The sequence below is a fragment of the Ranitomeya imitator genome, chromosome 2 (assembly GCF_032444005.1).
Source record: "Ranitomeya imitator isolate aRanImi1 chromosome 2, aRanImi1.pri, whole genome shotgun sequence".
Taxonomy (NCBI): domain Eukaryota; kingdom Metazoa; phylum Chordata; class Amphibia; order Anura; family Dendrobatidae; genus Ranitomeya; species Ranitomeya imitator.
In genome coordinates this window covers 580967058-580994874 of record NC_091283.1, presented here as the reverse complement: position 1 = coordinate 580994874, position 27817 = coordinate 580967058, and the positions used below count along the sequence as shown (strand labels likewise).

Below are 27817 nucleotides of genomic sequence, written 5' to 3'. Positions count from 1 at the left end.
GACACATACTGTGGAAGTGCCGCACAACGGGGGCAGCGGATGCTGTTTTTCAACGCATCCGCTGCCCCATTGTGAGGTGCGGGGAGGTGGGGGCTGAGTTCCAGCCGCGCATTCGTGGTTGGAAAAGACGGTAACGACACACCAAAAAACGTTACATGCAACGTGTTTTGGTGGCGACGGTCCGCCACAACATGACGCAACCGTCGCATGATGGTTGTGACGTGTGGCAAAGCGTCGCAATGCGTCGCTAATGTTAGTCAATGGAGAAAAAACGCATCCTGCAAGCAGTTTTGCAGGATGCATTTTTTTCTCCAAAACGACGCTAGTGTGAAAGTAGCCTAACACAGGCACGTGTTGTGGAGATAGATTGCCCACTCTCACCTAATCATCATCCCATTGATTGAAAACACTAGACTCTAATTTTCCTTCAAATTAATTTATAACACTGAAGGATAACATACTTTTGCCACTCACAAGCATGGGATATTGGATAATTTCCTCAATTAAAATATGACAAAGTCTAAGGCCACGTGCACACGTCGAGTATGAGTTTTTTACCTCAGTATCTGTAAGCCAAAACCAGGAGTGGGTGATAAATACAGAAGTGGTGCATATGTTTCCATTATACTTTTCCTCTTGATTGTTCCACTCCTGGTTTTGGCTTACAGATACTGAGGTAAAAAACTCACCAAATACTCAACGTGTGCAGGTGGCCTAAGAGCTCAGGTCTGCATCAGACCACTAATGCATAGCCTATCCGTGGGTCTCCTTACTCGAGCATGACTGATTCATGTATTTCTATGAGGTTGTCCCACTTGGGTTGGGAGAGCTGTGGTCAGTCTGTGCATTGTGGTCTGATTTTGGACTGTCAGAATGAGCCTTATTATTTTTGACTCATTTGTATTATTTGCTTGTCTTTACTTTTAGGACTTGTGGTGAAAATCTAAAATCATTTTTCAGTAAATTTGTAGCTATATGGAACATTCTGGGCGGTTCACAAACTTTCAAAAACAATTGTATGGTGGGGGTGTACCAGAATGGCGTTTTTGTCATGCAGTTTCACAGGGGTAAACGTTATTATGAACAATTTAGGGTTTAGATTCCAGTTTCCAGATGTTTTTACCTGATTCATAATTTTTGACTTTTCAAAAAGTGAGAAAGTTTGACACAAATGTACTCCAGTCCCCTGCAGAGTGATTACTTGTACACCAAGATGTTTGATGCAATTTTTGGGTCATTTTGTAAAACGTTCGACTTTTTTTTTGCTAAACAGTCGCAAAAAAGGTTAAGAAGAAAAATAAGGATAGTTTTTGGCTTTGCACAAAATTCATGACAGAGTGCGCCATTTTGAAGATCTTGGTACAATAAAATGGCAGCAAATCCCACAAAATAAAAAGTGACTTAAAAAACCCTCACGTGATAAATCTGTGCCAAAGTGTAGAGAATGGTTTTTGGGTCTAAGATACGTTTTCCACAGTTATTAAAAGTCCATAGAGTCACTGTAGGTTGGAGGAGCTTGTTGTATACCATTGCCTGTGATCGCTCGCTTTATACTGATAGTTGTGCTCTGTGAGAGTCACCATAGAAACAGAAGACTGGATCCCATAGCTCCTAATCATTGTCCATTTGTGCGCTGCACATACATGGCTCCACAATGGAAGCTTCTCCATAGTCATACTCCCCTTTGTGTGAATAGACAGGAAGTGTGTGTGAAGTGGGAGCAGCGTGTGGGCGACATTCTCTCTCATCTGCACTGTAGTCTTGTTTATTTCAGGGTAAGTGTGATCTGTGGCACTCTGGTTGTGGGTGTAGCTGCCCTGGCACAGGCGGGCACAGTCATTCCGCAAGATCCTGTGCCTGGAAAGCCTATTTTGAGGAATTGTATTTTTCCATTTTATTTTTATTTATTTTTTTACCTATTTGCACACAGTCATCACGTTTTATATTTTACATCATATTGTACAGAATGCCTCACTAAAGTAAAACAGAATTGTCCCCAAATTATCCTCTTGTTTGTCAAATGAAACATATAGGTCCCGATTCATTAGGACTGGTGTTTATCACGACACTCTTGATAAAAAGTACGTTGGAGTAACATGCGTCGTGTTCATTAAGAAGTGCCCTCCATTTAATGAACTAGGCACATCTTACAAATGGTGTGGCCCTTTGCCAGAAAAGTTACTCCAGCCAGGGACTTGTATGTTTCTGACATCATGGACGCTACTTTTGTCTTGCAAACTATGATGAACTAGATATGCAGGCTTTGCCATGTCCTGTCCTGGCCAGGACGAGTGTAAATATGGCCAAAATCGCAAAGTTTTAGCGCAGCTTGGGATTTATAGTAGGAAGTGAACACTATTATGACCACTGTGACTATTATTGTATACAGGAGTGGTGGAGATATATGTTCCGCTATACGAACAGGCACATTTGTTGGGCAGGAATCTGGACAAGAGGGGGGGGGGGGTGACATCTGTGCGTGCGGTTAGGCTACTTTCACACTTGAGTCGGTACGTGGCCGTCGCTAAGCGTTGGGGAGACGTACCGACGGATGTTGTGAAAATTCGGCACAACGTGGGCAGCGGATGCAGTTTTTCAACGCATCCGCTGCTCATTCTAAAGTCCCGGGGAGGAGGGGTGGAGTTCCTGCCGTGCATGCGCGGTAGGAAATGCAGGATCCGACATATGAAAAAATGTTCCCTTGAACGTTTTTTCGTGACAACGGTCCACCAAAACACGACGCATCCAGTGCACGACGGACGCGACGTGTGGCCATACGTCGCGATCCGTCGGCAATACAAGTCTATAAGGAAAAAAAAGCATACTGCGGGCACATTTGCAGGATGCATTTTTTTCCCAAAACGACGCATTGTGACGGAGGCCACATGACGCAAGTGTGAAAGAAGCCTTAGAGAAAAGTTAAATCGTTTGATACGTCTTGTATATAGGAGAGGGAAACAAATAAAGAAAGAAACGAGAGAACACCATGGGAGAGAATGCGAGGGTGGAGAAAGACAAGATAAAAGCAGACGTGGCTCAGGGAAGGTATCCACCATGTAATCCATGGATGGGACCGATCTTGGCATAGCCATCTTGTCTTATACAGAGTAGGCCAAAGTGAGTTATCATCTGTATGATGTCCATGTGTGCTTAGTGGGCGCATGAACTAACACTGTCCTCATGAGACTCCTATGCAGGTTTTGTATCTTTTAGGGAAAGCTGGATAATGGTCAGTATGGTGGCCATTACCACTGCCACATAGGATGTAATTCAGGCCTACTTGTACCCCAGTTTGGGATGAATCTACACAATAATCATTGCTACAGCCTTGACAGCAGGATTTTCTTAGTAACGGTGAATCAGTAGGGATAACGCCATGACGTTTGTCAGTATTGCCTCTCCTCTCCTGGCATCTGTTCATTCCTGGCATGAGGATGAGCAGCGATGTCTTCATGAAATACAATGGCATGCGATCCTCTCCTCAGCCATTTCCTCTTCAGCTGTCTGTGATGAGCTGGCTTTTTTATCAGACTTTTAGAGCAGCTTTATTCCTTGGTTTCTCCAGTTGAGCTACTTTTATTGTGATTTTTCATTCTTTTTTCAGAGCTGAGTGAGAGCTCCAGCGAAAGGCTGGCCTGCAAAGCCACCGGGCAATATGCCTCCTCCTCCGGATATAGTGAAGGTAGCCATTGAATGGCCTGGAGCAAATGCCCAGCTGATTGAAATAGATCAGGTAAGCAACTCCCCCCCCCCCCCCCCCCCAATGTAAACCCCCATTTACCCTTAATTACAGGTTATCCCATTTCTGCAGCATAACCTACAAGTCTGTCGGCAGCAGGAATGAGTTCTTACCTATCACAAGTCTTGCATGGTCTCAGAGGTGGTACTCCTAGATCAGCTTATCCGGACAACACCCTCTCTAAATGAGGACCTGCTGGTGATCAGCTCATCAGTGCGGGCCCAGTGGTTGAATCCGTTAACGTACCTTCACACTAAACATCGCTGCAGCGATCCAGACAACGATCCGGATCGCTGCAGCGTCGCTGTTTGGTCGCTGGAGAGCTGTCACACAGACAGCTCTCCAGCGACCAACGATGCCGGTAAACATCGGGTTACTAAGCGCAGGGCCGCGCTTAGTAACCCGATGTTTACCCTGGTTACCAGCGTAAAAGTAAAAAAAAAAAAACAGTACATACTTACATTCCGCTGTTTGTCCCCCGGCGCTGTGCTTCTCTGCACTGTGTAAGCACAGCGGCCGGAAAGCAGAGCGATGACGTCACCGCTGTGCTCTGCTTTCCGGCTGGCCGGCGCTCACAGTGCAGAGAAGCACAGCGCCGGAGGACAGACACCGGAATGTAAGTATGTAGTGTTTGTTTTTTTTTACTTTTACGCTGGTAACCAGGGTAAACATCGGGTTACTAAGTGCGGCCCTGCGCTTAGTAACCCGATGTTTACCCTGGTTACCAGTGAAGACATCGCTGAATCGGCGTCACACACGCGATGTCTGCAGGAAGTCCAGCGACGAAATAAAGTTCTGGACTTTCTGCAGCGACCAACGACATCACAGCAGGATCCTGATCGCTGCTGCCTGTCAAACTGAACGATATCGCTAGCCAGGACGCTGCAACGTCACGGATCGCTAGCGATATCGTTCAGTGTGAAGGTACCTTTAGTGAGCAGCTGTTATCTGCTGTGGACGGCCATATTTCTTTTGTCGTGGTCTCTGATTGCTTTTACATCACTAATGAAAGAGCCACCAATGGTAGTGACTCCTCAGTAGCAGGCACAAGGCAGATGTTTTATCCTCCCCTGATTGATATTTCTCTTGCAGAAACGGCCTTTGGCATCAATTATCAAGGAGGTGTGTGACGGGTCAGTACTCGAAATTTAATATTCATATTGGTGTGATAATGCACATAACATTACGTCAGACATATATGCCAGGAATATTTCTTGACATATGCATCTGGTAGACAGTTGCTGTTTAGGGCACCGTCACACAGTGGCATTTTGATCGCTACGACGGCACAATTCGTGACGCTCCAGCATCGTAACAATATCGCTCCAGCGTCGTAGACTGCTGGCACACTTTGCAATGTACGACGCTGGAGCGATAATTTCATGACGTATGTGCGATGTAGAAGCCGTTGGTTACTATGCGCACATCGTATACAATATCGTGCACACCTTTGTTACACCATGCGATCATGCCGCCACAGTGGGACACTAGACGACGAAAGAAAGTTTCAAACGATCTGCTACGACGTACGATTCTCAGCAGGGTCCCTGATCGCAGGAGCGTGTCAGACACAGCGAGATCGCTGGAATGTCACGGATATATCGCTGGAACGTCACGGATCGTGCCGTCGTAGCGATAAAAATGCCACTGTGTGACGGTACCCTTATTAGTTATTCAGCATGGCAAAGAATGTGATGGATTAATGACCAATCTAAAGTGTCTGTGGGACAAATCAGAGGTCAGGGGAACTAAATAACTTATCTGATCAGGTTAATACTGCAGCAAAGATGAAGGACTGAGTTTGTATAGTAGGTTTTATCTAAAGTGGTGGCCAGGTTGTTGTAGCGTAAAGTCGCAACAATGGAAACTGCTGATCAGGGCAGAACGATGAGCATGTGAGCAAGAGCGAAGGAATGAATGGAGGAGCCAGGTTATACAGTCTCATCAGGGTTATGAGTTGTTATTCGCTGGTTATTTGGCAAAGGAGAGACTGACACAGCAGAGATGTAATGGAAGAGTGGAAAGAGAGATGGATGAGAAAAGCAGGAAAGGAGGTGGGCGAGTTCTGAGAAGAACCAAGATAAAAATCGGCACAGTAAACTAGTAAAATGACAGCCGACCGCAGAGGACTAAAAAGGCAGCCAGACCAATCTCCAAGTTTGAGGCAAGTCCACGGTAATGAAGAAAGCAACCAGTTTTTTTTTCCTCCTGTTCTACATAAATGTGAAAAGTCAGTAATGGCGTTCACATGGAAGCATGGCGTTGTGAAGTTTACTATAGACCCAGTCTGTAGTGGCTGATAAGAGAGCAGCAGCTAATACTTACATACACTAGAAATGATGCGCAATTATTTTATAAATTTTACCATAGCATGGTTACAAATGATCTAAAATAGTTTTATTTAGCTGTTGCTTAAAACCGTCTTGTTTTTTCATTTCTCCTCAGGTGGTCCTTGCCAAACCCAGAGTATTATGCCTTCCGCTATGCGGATGGACCCCAGCTGTACATTACTGAGCAGGTTTGTCACTGTGCATTACTATGAAGCCTCTGCTGGGACATAGGGTTAGGATGTGTAGGGTACAGTCGTGCCCTGGTGCCTGAAGAAGCCCAAAGGCCCTCTGCCGCATCGGCAGAGACCAGAGATGTAAATGGCACAGGTCGGAGCCTCTGATGGACTTGTCTGTGTTGTACCTCTTTGTGCAGTTGTCCTTTGGGCCATTTCTTTGTACTGACTCTCTGTAGTATTTCAGACTCGTGGAGATATCAAGAATGGAACTATTTTACGCCTGGCTGTGTCACCGGTAGGTTTATATATAACTTATCAACTTTTGATTAAAGGATTCTGTTGGAATCAGGCTCTCTACCCTTCATAATGCTGCTTGTATGGAGTAGCATAAACCTAGTGACAGATTTCCTTTACGACTGCTGTAAGTTAATTAATTGTCCCAAATATTGTCTTCCATTTTGCAATTACTCTAGCTGTGACTTTTTTTCATTAGTCCCGGGCAGCCCGCCAGCTTTTGGAGAGGATACAGTGCTCCAGCATGGATTCCAGGCTCGATGCTATGAAGGAACTGGCTAAGCTATCTGCCGATACTACTTTTGCTACGGAGTTCATTAATATGGATGGAGTGACTGTTCTCACCCGACTGGTTGAAGGAGGCACAAAGCTCTTGTCACAGTCAGTACCTTGTATAATGGATCTAGCTTTCTTACTAAGTCTTACACATGATCTTCACATTCGTCTTTCTGGGCTTCCTGCCACTGAATTAAGGCTTTGGCTCTAATAAACATTCTCTACACTTAACAATGTTAATCACTTGTACCATTAGCTTTGTGCACTTTACTATCTGCAGAAAACCTAGGTTAGCAAAAAATCAAATTTACCTTTAGTCTCAAACTTCAAATGCCTAAGTATTGCTATAAGGTTCACTGAAGCAGATCCCAGGTGTTTTTTTTTTTAAATAATTTAATCCTAGGAGGATGGAGATATAGGGTAATATATTCTTCTATCTAGCTCAGGAAAGAACATTGCCTTCCTGTGCTGCCCATTCTACCTGAGGTTTGTTGAAGCTGTCCCAGCAATCAAATAATAATAATAATAATAATCTTTATTTTTATATAGCGCTAACATATTCCGCAGCGCTTTACAGGTTGCACACATTATCGTCGCTGTCCCCGTTGGGGCTCACAATCTAAATTCCCTATCAGTATGTCTTTGGAATGTGGGAGGAAACCGGAGTACCCGGAGGAAACCCACGCAAACACGGAGAGAACATACAAACTCTTTGCAGATGTTGTCCTTAGTGGGGCTTGAACCCAGGACTCCAGCGCTGCAAGGCTGCTGTGTTATCCACTGAGCCACCGTGCTGCCCATCAAATGATCTCCACTGGTCTGGCTTTAGGAATCCTTGGAGATCAGCTAGACATACAGTCATACCGCAGTCATACATTTAGGGCACTACAGGGAAAATGTCAATGGGGCCCCGATTCATCAAAGCTTTTACGTAAGAAAAAGCTTTGAAAAATTGCACAATTTTTGCGCAACATGCAATTGTGCCAAAAAAATGTTGGCGTTTCACAGCTCTGACAAAGTGGATGGGATATCTTACCCCGGCTTTTCAAATTCGCGACAAGCGTTGACTTTACACCATAAATCTTACTCTGGTCTGTTCATTGGAACTAGATTTTGGCATGCACACATTAAAACAGGGCTGTGGATTTGGTAAGCCAAACCTCTGACTCCTAAATTTCCATGACTCCGACTCCACAGTATTGCCAGGGCTGTGGAGTCGGTAATCCAAATCTCCGATTCCTCAATTTCCATGACTCTGACTCCACTAAAATGGGTTCTCACTCCACGACTCCGACTCCACAGCCCTGCATTAAAAGGCATGTTCCTCTTTAATGAATCGGGCATCTCACATTGCACTCTACTCCCTCATCAAGAGAGGCGTGAAAAATGCCAGTCTTGATGAAGCGGGGCTATAGGGTCTAGAATAATACAACATCATGTACTGTGTAGTGGTCGTTGGTGAATACTGCAGCTCATCTACCCTTGTAGTAAATGAGAACTTAACCGATCAATGGGTGTTCTGGGTGTATACAGCATCGTAGACTTTTTCAACCCTTTCATTACGCTGTTCTCATGGCCATAGATGCATTGGCTTCATGAATCCTTTCTCCGCTCTTGCTCCTTTCTCTTGGAGAATTTTGATGCTGCACATAAAGGGGCCAACTTTACTGGAGGCTGGTAAATCATAGTTCTGGCTTCACGACATATCGTTCCGGCTTTCAAGCATATGCATCACCGTTACTTGTTAATGAAAAACCTAGGCTTGACGAGCAAAGGCGGAAAATTAATTATTCAGTCTACTGCATGTTTATTAATTGTGCAAACAAATGTCTAAGTTTCTATATGAACAAAGGTATAATGTGAAGGAGCAGGACCCATCGATGCACAGTGGGACTAGGTTATCGCCGAAACACTCGCACACCAACATTAGTAATGTTGATATGACCACAGTTCCCGGTGTGACCACGCTCTCCTCTCAGTTACAGTGAAATGTTGGCCTTCACATTGACCGCTTTCTTGGAGTTGATGGATCATGGAATAGTCTCTTGGGACATGGTCTCTCCGATCTTTATAAAACAGGTGAGTCTGTAGAGTTTACAGACCTATGTTCTTTGTAGTCTGATCCTGTAGTCATACAGCACCTGTTTCCTAATCCTGCCGATGGATGGTAATATGGCTGCAGCATCAGACTACAGAAGGTTTGTAGTCTGTTACCGTGGAGACCATATGTCTAATTTTATATAGACTTGGAATCTGTACTGCGTACATTAGGGCCTGTGTTCATGCATCTCCTCTTTCTACAGATTTGCGGCTACGTATCCCAGCAGTCTGTGGATGTCTCTATTCTTCAGCGGTCTTTAGCTATATTAGAGAGCATGGTATTAAACAGCCAGGCTTTGTACCATAAAATCGCAGAGGAAATCACCGTGGGCCAACTTATTTGCCACTTGCAAGTGTAAGTCCTAGAACCGTCCCCTGGCATAGCAAGCTCCGTGCGTGCATAAAAGGCACGAGCAGCATCATTTTAACTCTGATTTTCTGCTTTTTATCTTTTGTGCAGCTGTAACCAAGAAATCCAGACGTATGCCATCGCACTCATCAATGCTCTGTTTCTGAAGGCACCAGAGGAAAAGCGGCAGGTGGGTGTCCGCTGCTCACATTCTGCAAGCATGTGACAAGCGGCGCTCTGTGTGCTTGTGTGTTTTCTGGCGTAATTATCCCGTGGCGTCCTTTTGGTTGCTGTCTGCTTTTAACTCCCATCTCTGCTTCTGTTTGTGTGCGTGGTGCACTCAGGAGAAGCCCCAGAATCTCATGGAAGTTCCCGTTAGTGTGAGTACCACGCGTGGGAGTTTCTGTTGTCCTCCTGTTCCTCACCCATGGATACTCCTTCCACCTTTGCTGTTAGTGATGTTCCTCAGATATTCCAAGCTTTTTCTCTTCCACGTGATACTTTCTTCTTCTTTTTTTTACTTTTGTTTTCTGTGCTGGTGCAACATATAGATAATTGTTTTCCTTTTTTTTCTTGTTTAGGAAATGGCAAACGTTTTTGTACAGAAGCACCTCCGATCTATTATTCTTAATGTAAGTAATGGGAAACTAATGACCCAGAATAGATTAGCGAGGACCCCAGAGCAAAAGATTACATCCCGACATCCCATTCCTGTGCTGGTTTCCAAATCCATCCACTGTGAGCCGTTCTTTATCCACATCCCTTTAAGGACGCCTGACCCATTAGCTGGTTCTTCTGTCTTCTTTGTTAGTGCCCACCTTTGGCATGAGTGGGGCTGTAAAATAATAAAAATAAATGTCCAGTACCAATTTAGTATATGGATTTACTACTACTTACATGTGCGGAGGTGACTGAAGAATTGTTCTTAAGGTTGCACTTATTGCGGCACCAGAATATTGGACATTGCCAGCACAAGCGTCCGGCGCACATTATTATGGCAGACTTTTTTTTGTACATCATTCTCTTTTACCTCTGGTCATGTGATTGTCTCTTACTACTAAGATTAGTCATACAATAGCCGGTTCTTCTTACCTGATTTATATTGCTGCAGTGATACTGCTATTCCTCAGTTCGCCATTATACTTTCAGCTGTTACTTCTTTCTGTTTTGCTTTATCCAGCATATTATCCGAGGAAATCGACCAATCAAGACCGAGATGGCGCATCAGCTGTATGTTCTGCAGGTGCTAACCTTTAACCTTCTGGAGGAACGGATGATGACTAAAATGGACCCCAATGACCAGGTGACACAAAGAACATCCATCTCTTTCTTGCCATAGCAATTGAATGTTATGGAGCAAGCAAGCTCCCCTGGGACCCTTAACGGGAACCTGTCAGGTTAAACATACCCTCAAATTTGTCGATATAGAGGAGGAGGAGCTGAGTAGATTTATATAGATTTAGTCCCAAACCCTAAAAATAACCTGTAATTTATTGGTTGAAATAACCGATCATTGTGGGCATATGAGTCCAGAGGGCGGAGCGACTGACAGCCTTCCTTGTGCGGGCATGCATGCAGTGATGGCTGTCAATCACTGAAAAAACTGTAAAGCGCTGCAGAATATGTTGGCGCTGTATTAAAATAAAGATTATTATTAGACTTCCCACTGGACTCAAGGATCAAACTTTAAGAATTTTCTGAAATGTATCAACTCCTAATGCAGGGATTTAGGAATTTAGTGTTTTACCTTCAAAATAACTTTAGCGTTATTGCTTCCATTAGATCCAGACAATGTTGAGCTCTCTGATGTACATTTAAATTTTTGTTTTGCATAAAATCATATCCCCATATTGATATATTTTTCTGAAAGTAAATGCCTGGAATTAAACATTTAGTAAAAATATACATATACAGTCATTTTATGTATGAAATTATGATTAGCCCGAGCCACACAACGCATGAATGTGGAGGCAATATTCATAGATGCTACCTCTGTCTGCATCCACATCCCTTCACAAAATCATTGACAGTAAAGACTGTACATATTAGACCTACAGAAATGACAAACGTCCTGATTAGGTGCAGAGAGTAATTAGTTTTCTCCTTCACCTCATTGGGGGACACAGGACCATGGGTGTTATGCTGCTGCCACTAGGCGGCGGACACTAAGTTAATACAAAGAAAGTTAGCAATGTCCTGATTAGGTGCAGGGAGTAATTAGTTTTCTCATGTTCTCTTGTCCTGTAATAGAAAAAGAATCTTCCCTTAGACAAATTCATCAAACTTTAATTGAGCGCTCCCGACTCCATAATCAATTGTTTGGCTCACTGGACTCATACACGATCGGCACAGCCTCTTCAGTATAGGATGAATGAGCAAAAACGTTGGCCACCTTGAGTAGCCATGATACAGCCATACTGTGCTACAGCGCTAGGGCGCAATCAGACGGCCGTATAAATCGGAATGAGATCCGAACACAGTGCACAGACTGACCGGCGGCTCTCCTTACCCGAGCCTGACAGCTACATAGAAATACATAAAGACCAATATCAACCGAACAGAAGACATTATATGATGGTATATTATTGTATGATGGCAAATTGCCAGTAAATAGCCTAGAATAATTACAATGGACACTCCCTTAAATATATAATTCATAAGCTCCACGGAGTCAGAGTCCGACAAAGTAAATAGATGTAACAATATGTTTATTACAAAAATTCAAAAGCACTGGCAGAAGTAAATAACATAAAAAAGTCAACAGTGATGACACTAGATGTTAGGATGCTACAAATCCACAAAATTGTAATAGGTACAGGTAATGGATAGATCCGTCATTAGTCGTTAAGAGGTTAAGGCAGATGGAGTAAATGTCTATGGCCAACAGAATATCTATGACGCAGTGTTCGTGCTGTACCACTTGCACACAAAGTAATGTCATTACAATACTGAATGGAGAAGAGTATCCACCTAAAAGGCCATCTTACCCATAGTATCCCGTGTGGATGGGAGTAAATAAGCAGCCCCAACGTGCGTTTTGTGTGGGCTTCCATAGCCCCCCGAGGAAGCCAACGTTATTTTTCCAACAAAACTGGCTCATATGGAAGAAATTATTAGGGAAAGGCCCTTGTTATATTTTGCCAAGACCCCTTTAGGCAACTATGCCTTGAACTGAAGACTCTATTAATCTTTGACAGACTTGTTCATAGCGATGTGTTGCCTTATCCCCAGTAAGCGGACTAGGAGACAAGTCTCGATCTCATCTGATTTGGCACTGTACCTTGCCTGATCCCCACTATCCAGACTATAAGACATGACTGACTCTCGCAGCTGAGAAGCATCTAATAGCAGTTTTTACCATTTCCCAATCTTTACTAACAATCAGAATTTTTTTTTCTAAATGCACAGTTAGTTATCAATATAATAATGGTTTCTGACCTATTTCTTTAGGCTCAGAGAGACATAATATTCGAGTTGAGGCGAATTGCGTTTGATGCAGAATCGGATGGGAGTGGTGTGTCTGGCACCGGGACTGAAAAGCGCAAAGCTATGTACAGTAAGGATTACAAGATGCTGGGCTTCACTGTGAGTACAGTCTGTCAGTCTGCATCACTTCCATGTTACCGAAGCCTCGGGAAGTGCTCTATGACAGGAGATTGGGGTGGGAATGGCCATTCTGTGGCTGGTTTTACCATTGTTCTACATGAATTTGTATTGTAGACTCTTACGTGCAAATGCTCACATATACTAGGGAAGTGCCTAAAGTGTAATGGTTGTTTTAATTTTTACTTCATAAATCAGTAGTACACATGAAAATAAGCAACTTTGTAATATATCTTATCAGAGAAATCAGTTTTGCCAGAATTGATCAGTTATTATCAAAATTCTCAGTTCTGAGATAAAATCTGTATTCAGTGAGAACAGACTTTCCCATTACTGAGATAGGAGGTGGCGGGATATTTCCAGTGATATTTTCTGTAACAGGATATCATATAACATCTCAAAAACCAATGTGAAGCACGTCTAAAAAATACAATTTTTAGTGAACCCAAAACTTTCTCTGTCAAGCACGATCTAAGTCTTGTACACAACTTTCCGGTTATTCCACATAATTGCCACAGATGGGTGCTTTCAACCCCGCACTTTGTCTTACCTCGTCTCCATTACTACTTTTTCTTTGGGTCCTTTTTATTTACTTTCTACATATCCTTCACACCTCACCCATGAGTCCCTTAAAGGGTTTATCCAAGACAGGTTTTTTTTTTAAACTATGGACCTGAAAACTAAAAGGCAGTTCTGTGCTACTTACCTGCCTGTTGTGCCAGGTGCCGATCTCTGCTGGCTCAGTAGTCACAGACCGCACCTGCCAGCCATTTAGCTACTTCCACTGATGTCATATCCACAGAACAACGGCTTCTTTTCTGCTCCGCTTTGTCGGCGTGGAATGACTGTCAACATCCTGCTAATTGACAGCCTGCTCTCTGCACCCTCTGTGATGCTGGCTGTCAATTCACATGATGTCGACAGTCATCCCACTTCGACAGAGCAGCCCAAAAGAGGAAGAGCTGCTCTGTTGACCTGGAGCAGCTGAATTGCCAGCAGGAGCAGTCCTTGACCGCTCTGATCCGGCACCAGGTAGAACAGGCAGCCAGTTAACAGCTACCTGCCTGTTAGTTTTTATGCCCAAAGTAGAAAAGTCCTGGACGAACACTTTAATGAATGAGGGTTTCTGTTACCATTTGCCACAGTTCATGGCTGATTTCTGGGGGTCCCAGCAGCAGGATATCCTCTCGTTACCTCATTTATAATAAAATGTCCAGAGCCAGACGCCTATTAATTTATCTGGATACGGTCTGATCCCAGATTCTATAAACTATTTAGCATTCTGCGCCTTTTCCACGCTCGGGATAGTGCAGACAAGTCGTCCTCACAGTAGCAGACTTCATGTTGTCAGATGATTTGAAAGTATAATGTAGTTTTTCTTCTTGGAGTGAAATGGCGAAGAATAATTTCCATTTTAATGAAGCCGAGTTCAGGTCAGCATGGCATATTTTGTTTTATCAAACCTTACCTTTCACAATAGATCTGTATATGCTGTTATTTCAGAATCATGTCAACCCAGCTATGGATTTCATTCAGACACCCCCTGGCATGCTGGCTCTGGACAATATGCGGTATCTGGCAAAGTTTCATCAGGACACCTACGTTAGGGTAAGTCCCCTTAATGGTGACCATTTTTCTCCCCATACTGGAGTCTTTTTTGAGAGGTTAGCTACTTTTGGCAAATTTCCAGTATACTGTAAACCTTTTGTGTTAAGTGCTAGAACACTTTAAAATTACCCCAGGACCCCTGAATAGAACTATAAACATTGGACAAGGCACTCTCCCCTTCCAAGGTATTCGAGGAAGTCACATAATTTACCCATGTGTCCACTTTCCCTTCCAAGGTATTCGAGGAAGTCACATAATTTACCCATGTGTCCACTTTCTCGGCTGTCTTCCTACTTTGTCCCCTCCTGCGTGGACTCAGAACACATGCAATGTATGCACAATTACAGGTAGCAAAATCTCCTGTATCTGCACCTTTACAGCCCAGAAGTTGGTCGTGTGGGTAAAGCACAGTTTCAAAGGGTCGTCCACTACTCACCTCCTGCACTGGATCTATCCTAGTAATGTTGGCACCGAGATTCATGTGACACTGTAATGCCAGGTGAATACTGAAATCGGCAGCTGATAATGTGCAGTTCTCTCACTTCCTTCTGACATCTATGTTTTGTTCGAAGTAGAGAAGCAGCCCATTAGTGAGCTCTGGTAGCCTGCAGTGCTCATGTGGCGGGAGATACCTGGATGAAGCTGGGCTATTGTATTGATGGTCAATATGCTCACACAAAGCTGTAGTCACAAGTAATTAAGACAATAGCAACTCTTATGGGTTAAGGAATCAAAGAATTTATTTGTACCTGAGAACAGATATATTTTTAAGTCAGGGATAGAAGGTTATGCAATATGTGAAATGTCTGCTTGCAGACCAACAGAGCAGTTCTTCAGTCTTCTCTGGGAACTGCTAAATTGGCTACAAAGCTGTGATTGACAGTGTCTAAGATGGAAGGGTGAAAGTGCTGTCCCCAGTGAAGACTCTGCTTAAAGTGTAACTGGGCGTTTCTTCAGAGATTTCGGTGTGTGTGGCCTAGCGCAGCATGTAATCAGACTCCGCATAGAGGACTCCCGCCGAGAACCCAATAAATTACCCCGTTCCCTGCTTTGCAAGGTTTACCAAATAGCTGGAGAAGGTCCCTGGAGGCTAGAGAACTGGTTTTCAGAGCATCGAGACAGCTGTATTAACCCGCAAATGGCAGAAGAACCTCTTGGCCGGGATAAACGTACATATCCAAGATGGTGCCGACGCCTTGGTTGCATCTAATCGAACTAATGCAGCCCTTGCAAAAAGGCTGGAAGTGAAGCGGCTAAGCTGGAACAGTTTCCCGCATGGGAACTTTTGATAAGGGTCATTTGAATGTTTTGGGTTGCCATTTTGGTTTAAAAAGAGAAAACACAGTAGTTTGACAATAAATGGCTTCACCCAACCACTAATCATGAGTAGAGAAAAATGTTGGTGTTATCATTCATATTCTCAGAAAAAAGGCCAAGAAAGCAAAAATTCTGCAGGAGTATGTAAACTTTTGAGCACAACTATACGTTCAAAAGTTTAGGGTCACTTAGAAATTTCCTTATTTTTGAAAGAAAAGCACAGTTTTTTCCAATGAAGCTAACATTAAATGATTCAGAAATACACTCTATACATTGTTAAAGGAAACCTGTCACCCCCAAAATCGAGGGTGAGGTAAGCCCACCGGCATCAGGGGCTTATCTACAGCATTCTGTAATGCTGTAGATAAGCCCCCGATGTATCCGAAAAGATGAGAAAAAGAGGTTATATTATACTCACCCAGGGGCGTTCCCGCTGCTGGTCCGGTCCGGCGCCTCCTATCTTCATCAGATGACGTCCTCTTCTGGTCTTCACGCTGCGGCTCCGGCGAAGGCATACTTTGTCTGCCCTGTTGAGGGCAGAGCAAAGTACTGGAGTGCACAGGCGCTGGGCCTCTCTGACCTTTCCCGGCGCCTGTGCACTGCAGTACTTTGCTCTGCCCTCAACAGGGCAGACAAAGTACGCCTTCGCCGGAGCCGCAGCGTGAAGGCCAGAAGAGGACGTCATCGTAAGAAGATAGGAGGCCCCGGACCACATCGCCCATCGGATCGGACGGCCCGCCTAGGTGAGTATAATCTAATCTCTTTTTCTCATCTTTTATAGGATGCATCGGGGGCTTATCTACAGCATTACAGAATGCTGTAGATAAGCCCCTGATGACGGTGGGCTTAGCTCACCGTTGATTTTGACAGGTTCCCTTTAATGTGGTAAATGACTATTCTAGCTGCAAACGTCCGGTTTGTAATGCAATATCTTCATAGGTGTATAGAGGCCCATTTCCAACAAACATCACTCCAGTGTTCTTATGGTACTTTGTGTTTGCTAACTGTGTAGGAAGGCTAATGGATGGTTAGAATACCCTTGAAAACCCTTGTGCAAGTATGTTAGCACATCTGAAAACAGTTTGGCTGATTAGAGAACCTATAAACCTGACCTTTGAGCTAGTTGACTAGTTGAGAATCTGTAGCACTACATTTAATAGTTCCATTAAACTCTTAAAATGGCCAGAAAAAAAGAACTTTCATGTGAAGCTCGACAGTCTATTCTTGTTCTTAGAAATCAAGGCTATTCCATGTGAGAAATTGCCAAGAAACTGAAGATTTCCTACAACGGTGTGTACTACGCCCTTCAGAGGAGAGCACAAACAGGCTCTAACCGGAGTAGAAAGAGAAGTGGGAGGCCCCGCTGCACAACTGAGCAACAAGACAAGTACATTAGAGTCTGTAGTTTGAGAAATCGACGCCTCACAGGTCATCAACTGGCAGCTTCATTAAATAGTACACGCAAAACGCCAGTGTCAACATCTACAGTGAAGAGGCGACTCCGGGATGCTGGCCTTCAGGGCAGAGTGGCAAAGAAAAAGCCATATCTGAGACTGGCTTCTCTGATTTTTCTCTTTATAGGTATATTTTTGAGTAAAATGTAAATTGCTCTTTTATTCTATAAACTACTGACAACAGGTCTCCGAATTTCAAAGCACTAAGTTTTGTATTTTCAGAAAATGAGAAATGGTCAAAATAACAAAAAAATGCAAGGACAACATTTGCAAGGAGTTTGTATGTTCTCCCCGTTTTTGCGAGGGTTTCCTCCAGGTGCTCCGGTTTCCTCCCACATTCCAAAGACATACTGATACGGAATTTAGATTGTGAGCCCATCAGGGACAGCGATGATAATGTATGATAATGTATGCAAACTGTAAAGCGCTGTGGAATATGTTAGCACTATATAAAAATAAAGATTATTATTATTGCTTGCAGACCTCAAATAATGCAAAGAAAACAAGTTCTTAATCATTTACAAACAAAAATACTAATGTTTTAACTCCGGAAGAGTTCAGAAATCAATATTTTGTGGAATAACCATGATTTTTAATCACAGCTTTCATGCGTCTTGGCATGCTTTCCACCAGTCTTTCACACTGCTCCTGGTACAAAAATTTAACCAGCTCTTCTTTGTTTGATGGCTTGTGACTATCCATCTTCTTCTTGATTACATTCTAGAGGTTTTCAATGGGGTTCAGGTCTGGAGATTGGTCTCTGGCCATGACAGGGATTTGATGTGGTCGTCCTTCATCCACACATTGATTGACCTAGCTGTGTGGCATGGCGCATTGTCCTGCTGGAAAAAACAGTCCTCAAAGTTAGGGAACATTGCCTGAGCAGAAGGATTCAGCTGTTTTTCCAGGATAACCTTGTATGCGGCTTGATTCATACGTTCTTCGCAAAGATTAACCTGCCCAATTCCAGCCTTGCTGAATCATCCCCAGATCATCACCGATCCTCCACCAAATTTCACTGTGGGTGCAAGAAACTGTGCCTTGTACGCCTCTCCATGTCTCCGTATAACCAATAGACGACCATGTGTTGGGCAAAGCTGAAAATTAGTCATCAGAGAAGATTACCTTAGTCCAGTCCTTTATGGTCCAATCCTTATGGTCTTTGGCAGACTTCACCCTGGCTCTCCTATGCTTTTCAATGATGAATGTTTTTTTTCTAGCTTTACATGACTGAGCCCTGCCTCTAGGAGCCTGTTACGAACTGTTCCTGCCGTGGAATTCACCCCAGCTACCATTTGCCATTCCTTTTGTAGGTCACTTGATGTCATCCTGCCGTTGCTGAGTGACAGTCGAATAAGATGACGGTCATCCCGGTCAGTGGAGAGTCGTTTTCGCCCTCTGCCAGTCTGTAGCTTTGTTGTCCCCAATGTCTTCTGCTTGACCTTGTTGTAATGGACTGCCGCCTTAGAAATTGGATGGAGGGAACATGACACTCACTGTATCCCTCTGCTAGTAAAGCCAGAATTGAGCCCTTCTTTTCCTCACTCAAGACTTTTCTTTACAACTCCTTTGGCATTTTTAAAAGTTATTTTCTCCCACATTTCTCGCCACATTGGAGGACACAGGACCGTGGGTGTATGCTGCTACCACTAGGAGGCTAACACTAAGTGAATACAAAAAAGGGTTAGCTCCTCCTCTGTAGTATACACCACCCACTGGCTCCGGATAGAACCAGTTCATGCTTAGTGTCCTTAGGAGGCACACTGGGGTCAGCTATTCAGACCATATTTTTTATTTTATTTATTTTTTTTAAACCTTTTTTCCATGAGGAAGACTGGGGCAACGGACCCTTTCAAGGGGCCGATCTCCCCCAAAAAACAACAAGCGACCACGGCAAGTGTCGCCTCCCCGTATCCTCTCCTGCGACGTGGGATGAAAGGCCTGAGCTGTTTCAGGGGTGACGGTTCCCTTCAGGGCGCCGATCTCCTCGCGCCAGCAACAGACGGGAACATGGAGTGTCGCCTCCATGTACCCCCTTCTGAGCCAGGCCACAGCCGGACACAGCTTTGTGAAATCCCAGGGGAGCGAAGCCTTAGGATACACAGAGGCTCACCTCCCCACGGTGTCCGTGCTGCTCCCACTGCACCACCACTGATGGAACAGCGGTGCTGCAGGGAGCTGGACGGTCCCTCTCCACCTCCCCCTCAAAGGAGACGGTGGATTGAGGGTTCCTGCACCGTCTCTGTCCCAGTCCTAACCTGCATGGAGAGTGGCAGCTCTGCCCATCACCTCCTCCAGGTTTCCGGCGGTGAGTTTTCTATCCGGCGGTGGGGGAGGGGGTGTGGCTCCTGAGCGCGTTGCGGGCCCTGTCGCCTTTTCTGGCCAGGCACCGCTAGTTTAGTCCCCCGGCTTTGGCTTTTGCTAGGCGGTACCGCCCACCTACCTGGCGCTTTTCACACCTTCGAGAAGCGCCTTTCCTGATCTCGGCAGCCATATTTAGCCCTCCTCCAATTGCCCACAGCACGGCAAGCTCCCAGGACAAAGCTCTCTGGGGTACAGAACCTGGGTACTTGCTCTGCCACACTACCCACAGGCTCTCCTCTTCCTCACTTTTTCCTCAAAGTGATCTGCTGCGTTTCAGCTGCACAAATTAGTTTTCCTGCAGTATTTGTCCTTTTAATACCGGCGCTGCACCGCTTGGGGACAAAGCTCTCTGGGGCACAAAACCTGGGTACTTGCTCTGCCACACTACCCACAGGCTCTCCTCTTCCTCCCTTTTTCCTCAAAGTGCTCTGCTGAGTTTCAGCTGCACAAATTAGTTTTCCTGCAGTATTTGGGGGTTAACAGGGATACAGCATGTCTTTACCTAAACCCTCAAAAAAGCCCACTAAAACACATAGTGTTTTTCACTTAATGCTCCTCCTGTCAGGCTGCGTTACCAAATGGATATACTACTCCGCTCTGTCAGGCTTGCGATCCTAAATGCACTCAGGAACCCTCCACCGGGACCGACCCCACGGTGACAAGTCCTGAGTGGGCTTTGTTACTATCGCAATCTATGGCTTCTTTAACTAAGGTTTTCGAGTCCCTTCAGGATCCTTCCAGGAGCAGGACCACTAATCCGTCTGTCTCAAATAATTCCCCTACATCAGGGGAATCATCGGCCTGCAGGGGCTGTCCTCTCTTAAGACACAAACAGGCATCTAGGAAACAGGTACATTGCTCGTCCCCCAGGCCCTCTGGCGCTTCGGCGTCTTTCAGCTCCGCTTCTCACTCTCCAGGGGCGTACAGCGAGCATGACTCAGAATCTGAGTCGGATGGGCCTCTTGACCTAGAGTCCCCAGGTTATCAGGCTACCGTGGATAGTCTCATTGAGGCCGTCAACCAGTCACTGCAGGTCGACGAAGAGCCTGCTACTTATCACACGGATAACGCAGTGTCTTTTAAAAGTACTAAACTTCCTCATAGGGTGTTTGCCAATCACCCTGAGTTCCAGGACATAGTCCGGGGACATAGGCAGCGCCCAGACAAATGCTTTGCAGGTCAGAGATCCTTGGAGACCAGATATCCCTTCTCACCTAGCCTCCGCAAACAATGGACGGAATCACTTCCAGTGGATCCTCCCATATCGCGTCTATCCTCCAAGACTTTGCTGTCCCTGCTGGATGGATTTTCCATTAATGATCCCACAGATCACCTGATTGACAGCCTCACTCGTTCGGTTTTCGAAGCCTCTGGCTCGGCACTTTTTCTCCTTTGCAGAGACCTGGGTAGCCAAAGCGTGGCTTACTGGGCAGATTCCCAGCATAAGGCCATATAGAAGAGTGATCTTCCCCCTGAGATAGCGGAGTTGACTAATTCAATTTCTTTGGACAGTGACTATTTAGTAAACGCTTCCCTGGACGCGGCTAATTTTTCTGCACTTACAGCTTCTAACACAGTAGCTATTAGAAGGGCACTATGCCTGATTAAATGGCGAGCCGACTCTGCATCCAAAAAGTCCTTAACATCCCTTCCCTATTTCAGCGGTCGCTTATTCGGAGAAAAGCTGGACCAACTGATTTTGGACCCTACAGGCGGGAAGATTCCTCCCCCAGCAGAGAATTAGGTGCTCTATCCGCTGTCAGCTGCAGACACGTTTTCTGTCCTTTCGCAGCAATTACGGGTGGTCCTCGATGGCTAGTTCCTCCGCTTCGGGGCACCCCGCTCACAGGGACAAGAGCCCACAGACCTCGCACAAACTCAACCACTCGTGGAAGGGCTGCCCCAAGCAGTCCAGATCTCCTAGATTCAGACCTCTCAGATCCTCAACTAAATGACTTGCAACATTGCCCGGACGACACCAGCAGTGTAGGCGACCGCCTACTCCTGTTTCACTATGTCTGGCTCGCAGTCGTTCTCTTTTAGTGGATCAGAGATCTGGTGTCCTTCGGGTTCAAAATAGAATTTTCTCCCCCCATCCAACCCGATTCTTTGCTTCCCGTCCCTCCGAAGTGGGAACGCGGGCTTGGGCCTTTTACCAAGCCATCGAATCACTGTCGAGATGGGGTCATTACCCTGTTCCCAGATAGCGAAAGGTTCCAAGGGTTCTGTTCAAATCTGTTCACGGTACCAAAGGAGGATGGTACAGTCAGACCCTTCCTGGACTTAAAACTTCTAAACAAATTCGTCAGTCCGGCATTTCAGGATGGAGTCCCTCCGTTCCATCATTTCTTTGATGGAACAAGGGGAGTTCCCAGCCTCCATAGACATTCGGGATGCGTATGTTCACATCCCAATTTTCCCTCCTCACCAAAGATTTCTTCGTTTTGCTGTTCGCAGAGAACAGTTTCAGTTCACAGCCTTACCCTTCGGCCTCGCCACCACCCCCAGGGTATTCACAAAGGTCACGGCGGCTGTCGTGGCCATTCTATACTCTCGGGGTTTAGTCCTACCTTATCTAGACGACCTACTTGAACATAGGGCCATCTTTCCAAGCCTGCGAGGATTGCGTCCACATTTCTTTGGATACCCTTTCTCGGCTATGCTGATTAATCAACCTGAACAAGTCTTCTCCCGTTCCAGCTCAGCAGATTTCCTTCCTGGGCATGATCCTGGACACTTCCTGAGGGTTGGTGATTCTCCCTCGGGATAAGCTCCTAGCCCTTCAGAAGGGGGTCCGGGCGCTCTGTCAGTCGTCTCCTTGTTCCATCCGTTTCGGCATGAGGATTCTCGGGAAGATGGTAGGCGCAATGGAAGCAATTCCGTTTGTGCAACTGCATCTTCGTCCCCTACAACACGCGCTTTTGGAAGCATGGGACAAGAGTCCCTTTTCCCTCTATCAACCGTGTCGACTGACCCCTCGGGTCAAACAGGCACTCCAGTGGTGGACGCCCCGGTCCTCCCTCCTCCAAGGGAAGTCTTTTCTCCCCGTCCATTGGCTGATGGTCACTACCGACGACAGCCTTCTTGGCTGGGGAGCTGTTTTTCGTCATCACACTGCCCAGGGGAGTTGGTCTCCTCAGGAGTCTCGTCTTCCCAACAATGTCCTGGAGATCTGAGCGATATTTCTGTCCCTGCGGTGGTTTCATCATCTCCTAGCAGGCCGCCCCATCCGTATCCAGTCGGACAATGCCACAGCTGTGGCCTATATCAATCATCAGGGGGGAACTCGCAACAAAGCTGCAATGTGCGATGTGGAGCACCTCCTTTGCTGGGCCGAAAGGAACCACTCAGTCATATCGGCCGTTCACATTCCAGGAGTGGAAAATTGGGCTGCCGATTTCCTCAGCCTTCACGGCCTGGCCTCGGGAGAGTGGTCTCCATCTGGAAATTTTCCAGCAGATCTGCCTTCGCTGGGGGACTCTGGACGTAGACATGATGGCTTCTTGGTTCAGTGCCAAGGTACCCGAGTTTGCGGCCTGATCTCGGGATCCGAGAGCCATCGGGGTGGACATCCTGGTCCTTCCCTGGAGTCGCTTCCGTCTTCCATATCTGTTCCCCCCTTACCCTTGCTTCCAAAGGTCATCAGGAAGATCAAGGCAGAGGGGGTACCAGTGATTCTCATTGCTCCGGATTGGCCACGCCGAGCGTGGTACGCGGAGCTGGTCCAACTAGTCACAGACGTTCCTTGGCGACTTTCAGATCGACCAGATCTCCTTTCTCAGGGTCTGATTTACCACCAGAACTCTAGGGCCCTGTGTTTGACGGCTTGGCTATTGAATCCTGGATTCTGACCCAAGCGGGTTTTTCCCGCAAGGTAGTTTCTACCATGATCAATGCTCGAAAGCCGGTGTGGGTGCGTATCTATCATCCGATCTGGAAAACCTTCTTCCAATGGTGCAGAAGCAGAGGTTCTCCTCTGCTCATTTTCAACATTCCCACCATTTTGGAATTTCTTCAGTCCGGTCTGGACTTTGGCATAGCGCCAAGCTCCTTCAAAGGGCAGGTCTATGCCTTGTCCATCCTGTTCCAGCATAAGATCGCTTCCAAACCCCAGGTGAGAACGTTCTTTCAGGGAGTCTCCCACGTGGTACCTCCGTATAGAGCACTTCTTGATGCCTTGGACCTTAATACGGTCCTAGGCATCCTACAAGAGTCTCCCTTCGAGCTGTTGCAGGACATCTTCCGAACTCTCCTTTAATGGAAGGTTGCCTTCCTTGTCGCGATTACTTAAATCCGAAGAGTCTCGGAGTTGGCCTCTTTCCTGTTGAGCTCCCTTTCTGTTTTTTTCACCATGACAAGGTGGTCCTCAGACCGTTCCCATCTTTCATTCCTAAGGTGGTGTCTTTTCATCTTAGCAAGGATATTGTGCTTCCCTCGTTTTGTCCTACTTCGGTTCACCACGTGGAGAAGGCTCTTCACTCCTTGCATCTTGTGAGGGCTCTTAGGAAGTACGTATTTAGGACGATCTTTTCGCCAGACAGATGCCCTGTTCGTGCTTCCGGTGGGACACCGGAAGGGATTGTCCGCTTCTATGTCGACAATAGCCCGATGGATTCGGTCGGATATTGAAGAAGCTTAACGCTTCAGTGGCAAGTCGATTCCAGCGGGGATCAAGGCACAATCCACTCGATCGGTAGGTGCTTCATGGGCCATTCGGCATGAAGCATCTGCGGAGCAGGTTTGCAAAGCGGCGACCTGGTCTAGCCTGCACACTTTCTCAAAGCATTATAATGTCCATACTCCGGCATCAACAGATGCGAGCCTGTGTAGATGTATCTTGCAGGCAGCGGTAGCGCATCTTTAGACAGCAGGTGCCGTGAGTTTACTCTGTTATGTTATTTCCCCCCAGGGAGTGCATTGGGACGTGCCACGGCCCTGTTTTCCCCAATGTGGCGAAGGAGAAATAGGGATTTTTGTGTACTCCCCGTAAAATCCTTTTCTCCGAGCCACTCATTGGGGGACACAGCACCCACCCTTTTGTTGCCTATGATGAGTGTTATAGTTTTGACATGTTGTACCTACTCTTATTTTTTGTTAATCTCCTACTGCTTGGTCACTGAACTGGTTCTATCCGGAGCCAATTGGTGGTGTATACTGCAGAGGAGGAGCTAACCTTTTTTTGTATTCACTTAGTGTCAGCCTCACCCACGGTCCTGTGTCCCCCAATGAGTGACTTGGAGATAAGGATTTTACGTTGAGTACACAAAAATCCCTATGTTTCATTCCTATTATTTTTGGGCTATTAAACTTGTTTTGCCATCCATCTTGTCCTATTGCAAGAGGATTGTGAACACCACAGCAGGGTTTTTATACTTTCCTTCGTTAAATAAGATTTGATTCAGATGATCACCTAATCAGAAGCACATTGAGTAGAATGAGGTGTATTCTGATTGGAATTTAACTGACACTGGAATGTAATGGAATGGCTGTCAGACATGTAGAGAAGCTGATTTTTATAAAACTGTGCAGTGGTCTCTTAATTTTTGCCAGAGCTCTTTATGTGCCTTATCCTGGTATATGTGTCCCTCATCCTGGTATATATATTTCCCATCCTGGGCACATCCTGGTATACATAAATGCTTCTCACTAAATTAGAATATCATCAAAAAGTTAATTTATTTCAGTTCTTTAATACAAAAAGTGAAACTCCTATATAGAGTAATTACAAACAGAGTGATCTATTTTAAGTGTTTATTTATATTAATGATTATGGCTTACAGGCAATGAAAACCCAAAAGTTATTATCTCAGTAAATTAGAATACTTTATAACACCAGCTTGAAAAATTATTTTAAAAACCAGAAATGTTGGCCTACTGAAATGTATGTTCAGTAAATGCAGTCAGTGCTTGGTTGGGACTCCTTTTGCATCAATTACTGCATCAACGCAGCGTAGAATGGAGGTGATCAGCCGGTGGCACTGCTGAGGTGTTATGGAAGCCCAGGTTGCTTTCATAGCAGCCTTCAGCTCATCTTCATTGTTGGGTCTGGTGTCTCTCATCTTCCTCTTGATAATATCCCATAGATTCTCTATGGGGTTAAGGTCAGGCGAGTTTGCTGGCCAATCAAGCACAATGGTACTGTTGTTTTAGAACCAGGTATTGGTACTTTTGACAGTGTGGACAGGTGCCAAGTCCTGCAGGAAAATGAAGTTTCCATCTCCAGAAAGCTTGTTATCAGTGATCCAAGCATGAAGTGGTCCAAGCATGAAGTGCTCTAAAATTTTGTGGTAGACTACTACGCTGACTTTGGTCTTGATAAAACACAGTGGACATACACCAGCAGATGACATGGCTCCCCAAACCATCACTGATTGTGGAAACTTCACACTAGCCCTCAAGCAGCTTGGATCGTGTGTCTCTCCACTCTTCCTCCAGACTCTGGGACCTTGATTTCCAAATGAAATGCATAATTTACTTTCATCTGAAAACACCTTGGACCACTGAGCAACAGTCCAGTTCTTTCTCAGGATGTACCAAACTGTAGATTTTGCCACTCCTAATATTATTGCAATTTCTCGGATGGGTTTTTTCTGTTTTCGCAGCTTAAGGATGGCTTGTTTCACCTGCATGGAGAGCTCCTTTGACCGCATGTTTACTTCACAGCAAAACCTTCCAAATGCAAGCACTACACCTCAAATAAACTCCAGGCCTTTTATCTGCTTAGTTGAGAATGACATAACGAAGGGATTGCCCACACCTGTCCATGAAATAGCCTTGGAGTCAATTGTCCAATAACTTTTGGTCCCTTTTAAAACAGGGTGGCACATGTTAAGGAGCTGAAACTCCTAAACCCTTCATCCAATTTTAATGTGGATACCCTCAAATGAAAGCTGAAAGTCTGAACTTCAACTGCATCTGAATTGTTTTGTTTAAAATTCATTGTGGTAATGTCTATTACCCACTTTTTTGGGCTGAAAGTCCCCCTCTCGGCTTATACTCAAGTCATACCCAGGGGTCGGCAGGGGAGGGGTAGCGGGGGCTGTCTAATTATACTCACCTACTCCTGGCACGGTCCCTGCAGGTCCGTGGCTTCCCCGGCGCCGGCAGCTTCTTCCTGTACTGAGCGGTCACATGGTACCGCTCATTACAGTAATGAATATGCGGCTCCACCTCCCATAGAAGTGGAGCCGCATATTCATTACTGTAATGAGCGGTAACGGTTACCGCTCAGTACAGGATGAAGCTGTGGCGTCGGGGAAGCAGAGACTGCACAGCGCCAGGAGCAGGTGAGTATAACGGGGAGCGCAGCGCTGGGCGATATTCACCTGCTCCTCGTTTCGGCGCCGCTCTGTCTTCTGCAGTGACGCTCAGGTCAAAGGGCGCGGTGAAGTGGTTAGTGTGCGCCCTCTGCCTGAACGTCAGTGCAGAAGACTCTGAAGATGGAGTGGCGCCGGAACGAGGAGCAGGTGAATATTGAAAGTGCCGGGGGCCTGAGCGACAGAGAGGTGAGTATGTAATTTATTTTATTTATCGCAGCAACAGCAAATGGGGCAAGTGTCTGTATGGAGCATCTATGGGGCCATAACGTTTGTGCAGAATTATATGGAGCCATAACGTTTGTGCAGCACTATATGGTGCAAGTGTTTGTATGGAGCATCTATGGGGCCATAAGGTTTGTGCAGCACTATATGGGCCATAACGTTTGTGCAGCACTATATGGTGCAAGTGTTTGTATGGAGCATCTATGGGGCCATAAGGTTTGTGCAGCACTATATGGGCCATAACGTTTGTGCAGCACTATATGGGGCAAGTGTTTGTATGGAGCATCTATGGGGCCATAAGGTTTGTGCAGCACTATATGGGCCATAACGTTTGTGCAGCACTATATGGGGCAAGTGTTTGTGTGGAGCATCTATGGGGCCATAACGTTTGTGCAGCACTATATGGGGCCATAACGTTTGTGCAGCACTATATGGGGCAAGTGTCTGTATGGGGCCATAATTAACGTTTGTGGAGCATTACGGTATATGGGGCAAGTGTTTGTATGGAGCATCTTATGAAGCCATAATCAAGGTTTGTGCAGCATGTGGTGCAGTGACCAGTATTACAGCCAGGGGGCACTGTGTGTGCGCTTCAAGATGCGCTTGGAGGCATAAATTTGATGAAACAGTGACTGGCAGAGTTGTGAATGGCCGATATGTGTCGCA

General features: G+C 45.6%; 1 protein-coding gene across 4 annotated transcripts in view; it reads left to right on the top strand.

The window, feature by feature from the left end:
- ELMO2 (engulfment and cell motility 2) overlaps positions 1 to 27817 on the top strand; it is a 50648-nt gene that overhangs the window by 14745 nt on the left and 8086 nt on the right. The window contains exons 2-14 of one of the 4 annotated variants that reach the window (XM_069752236.1): positions 3605 to 3733; positions 4832 to 4872; positions 6185 to 6257; positions 6490 to 6540; positions 6739 to 6920; positions 8795 to 8894; positions 9119 to 9270; positions 9376 to 9454; positions 9609 to 9644; positions 9846 to 9896; positions 10445 to 10567; positions 12715 to 12849; positions 14371 to 14475. In XM_069752236.1, coding sequence (XP_069608337.1) covers positions 3656 to 3733; positions 4832 to 4872; positions 6185 to 6257; positions 6490 to 6540; positions 6739 to 6920; positions 8795 to 8894; positions 9119 to 9270; positions 9376 to 9454; positions 9609 to 9644; positions 9846 to 9896; positions 10445 to 10567; positions 12715 to 12849; positions 14371 to 14475 — 1206 coding nt within the window. In that variant the 5' untranslated portion in view covers positions 3605 to 3655. The remainder of the gene's footprint in view (positions 1 to 3604; positions 3734 to 4831; positions 4873 to 6184; positions 6258 to 6489; positions 6541 to 6738; positions 6921 to 8794; positions 8895 to 9118; positions 9271 to 9375; positions 9455 to 9608; positions 9645 to 9845; positions 9897 to 10444; positions 10568 to 12714; positions 12850 to 14370; positions 14476 to 27817) is intronic. The other 3 variants (XM_069752237.1, XM_069752238.1, XM_069752239.1) reach the window with 3 other exon arrangements.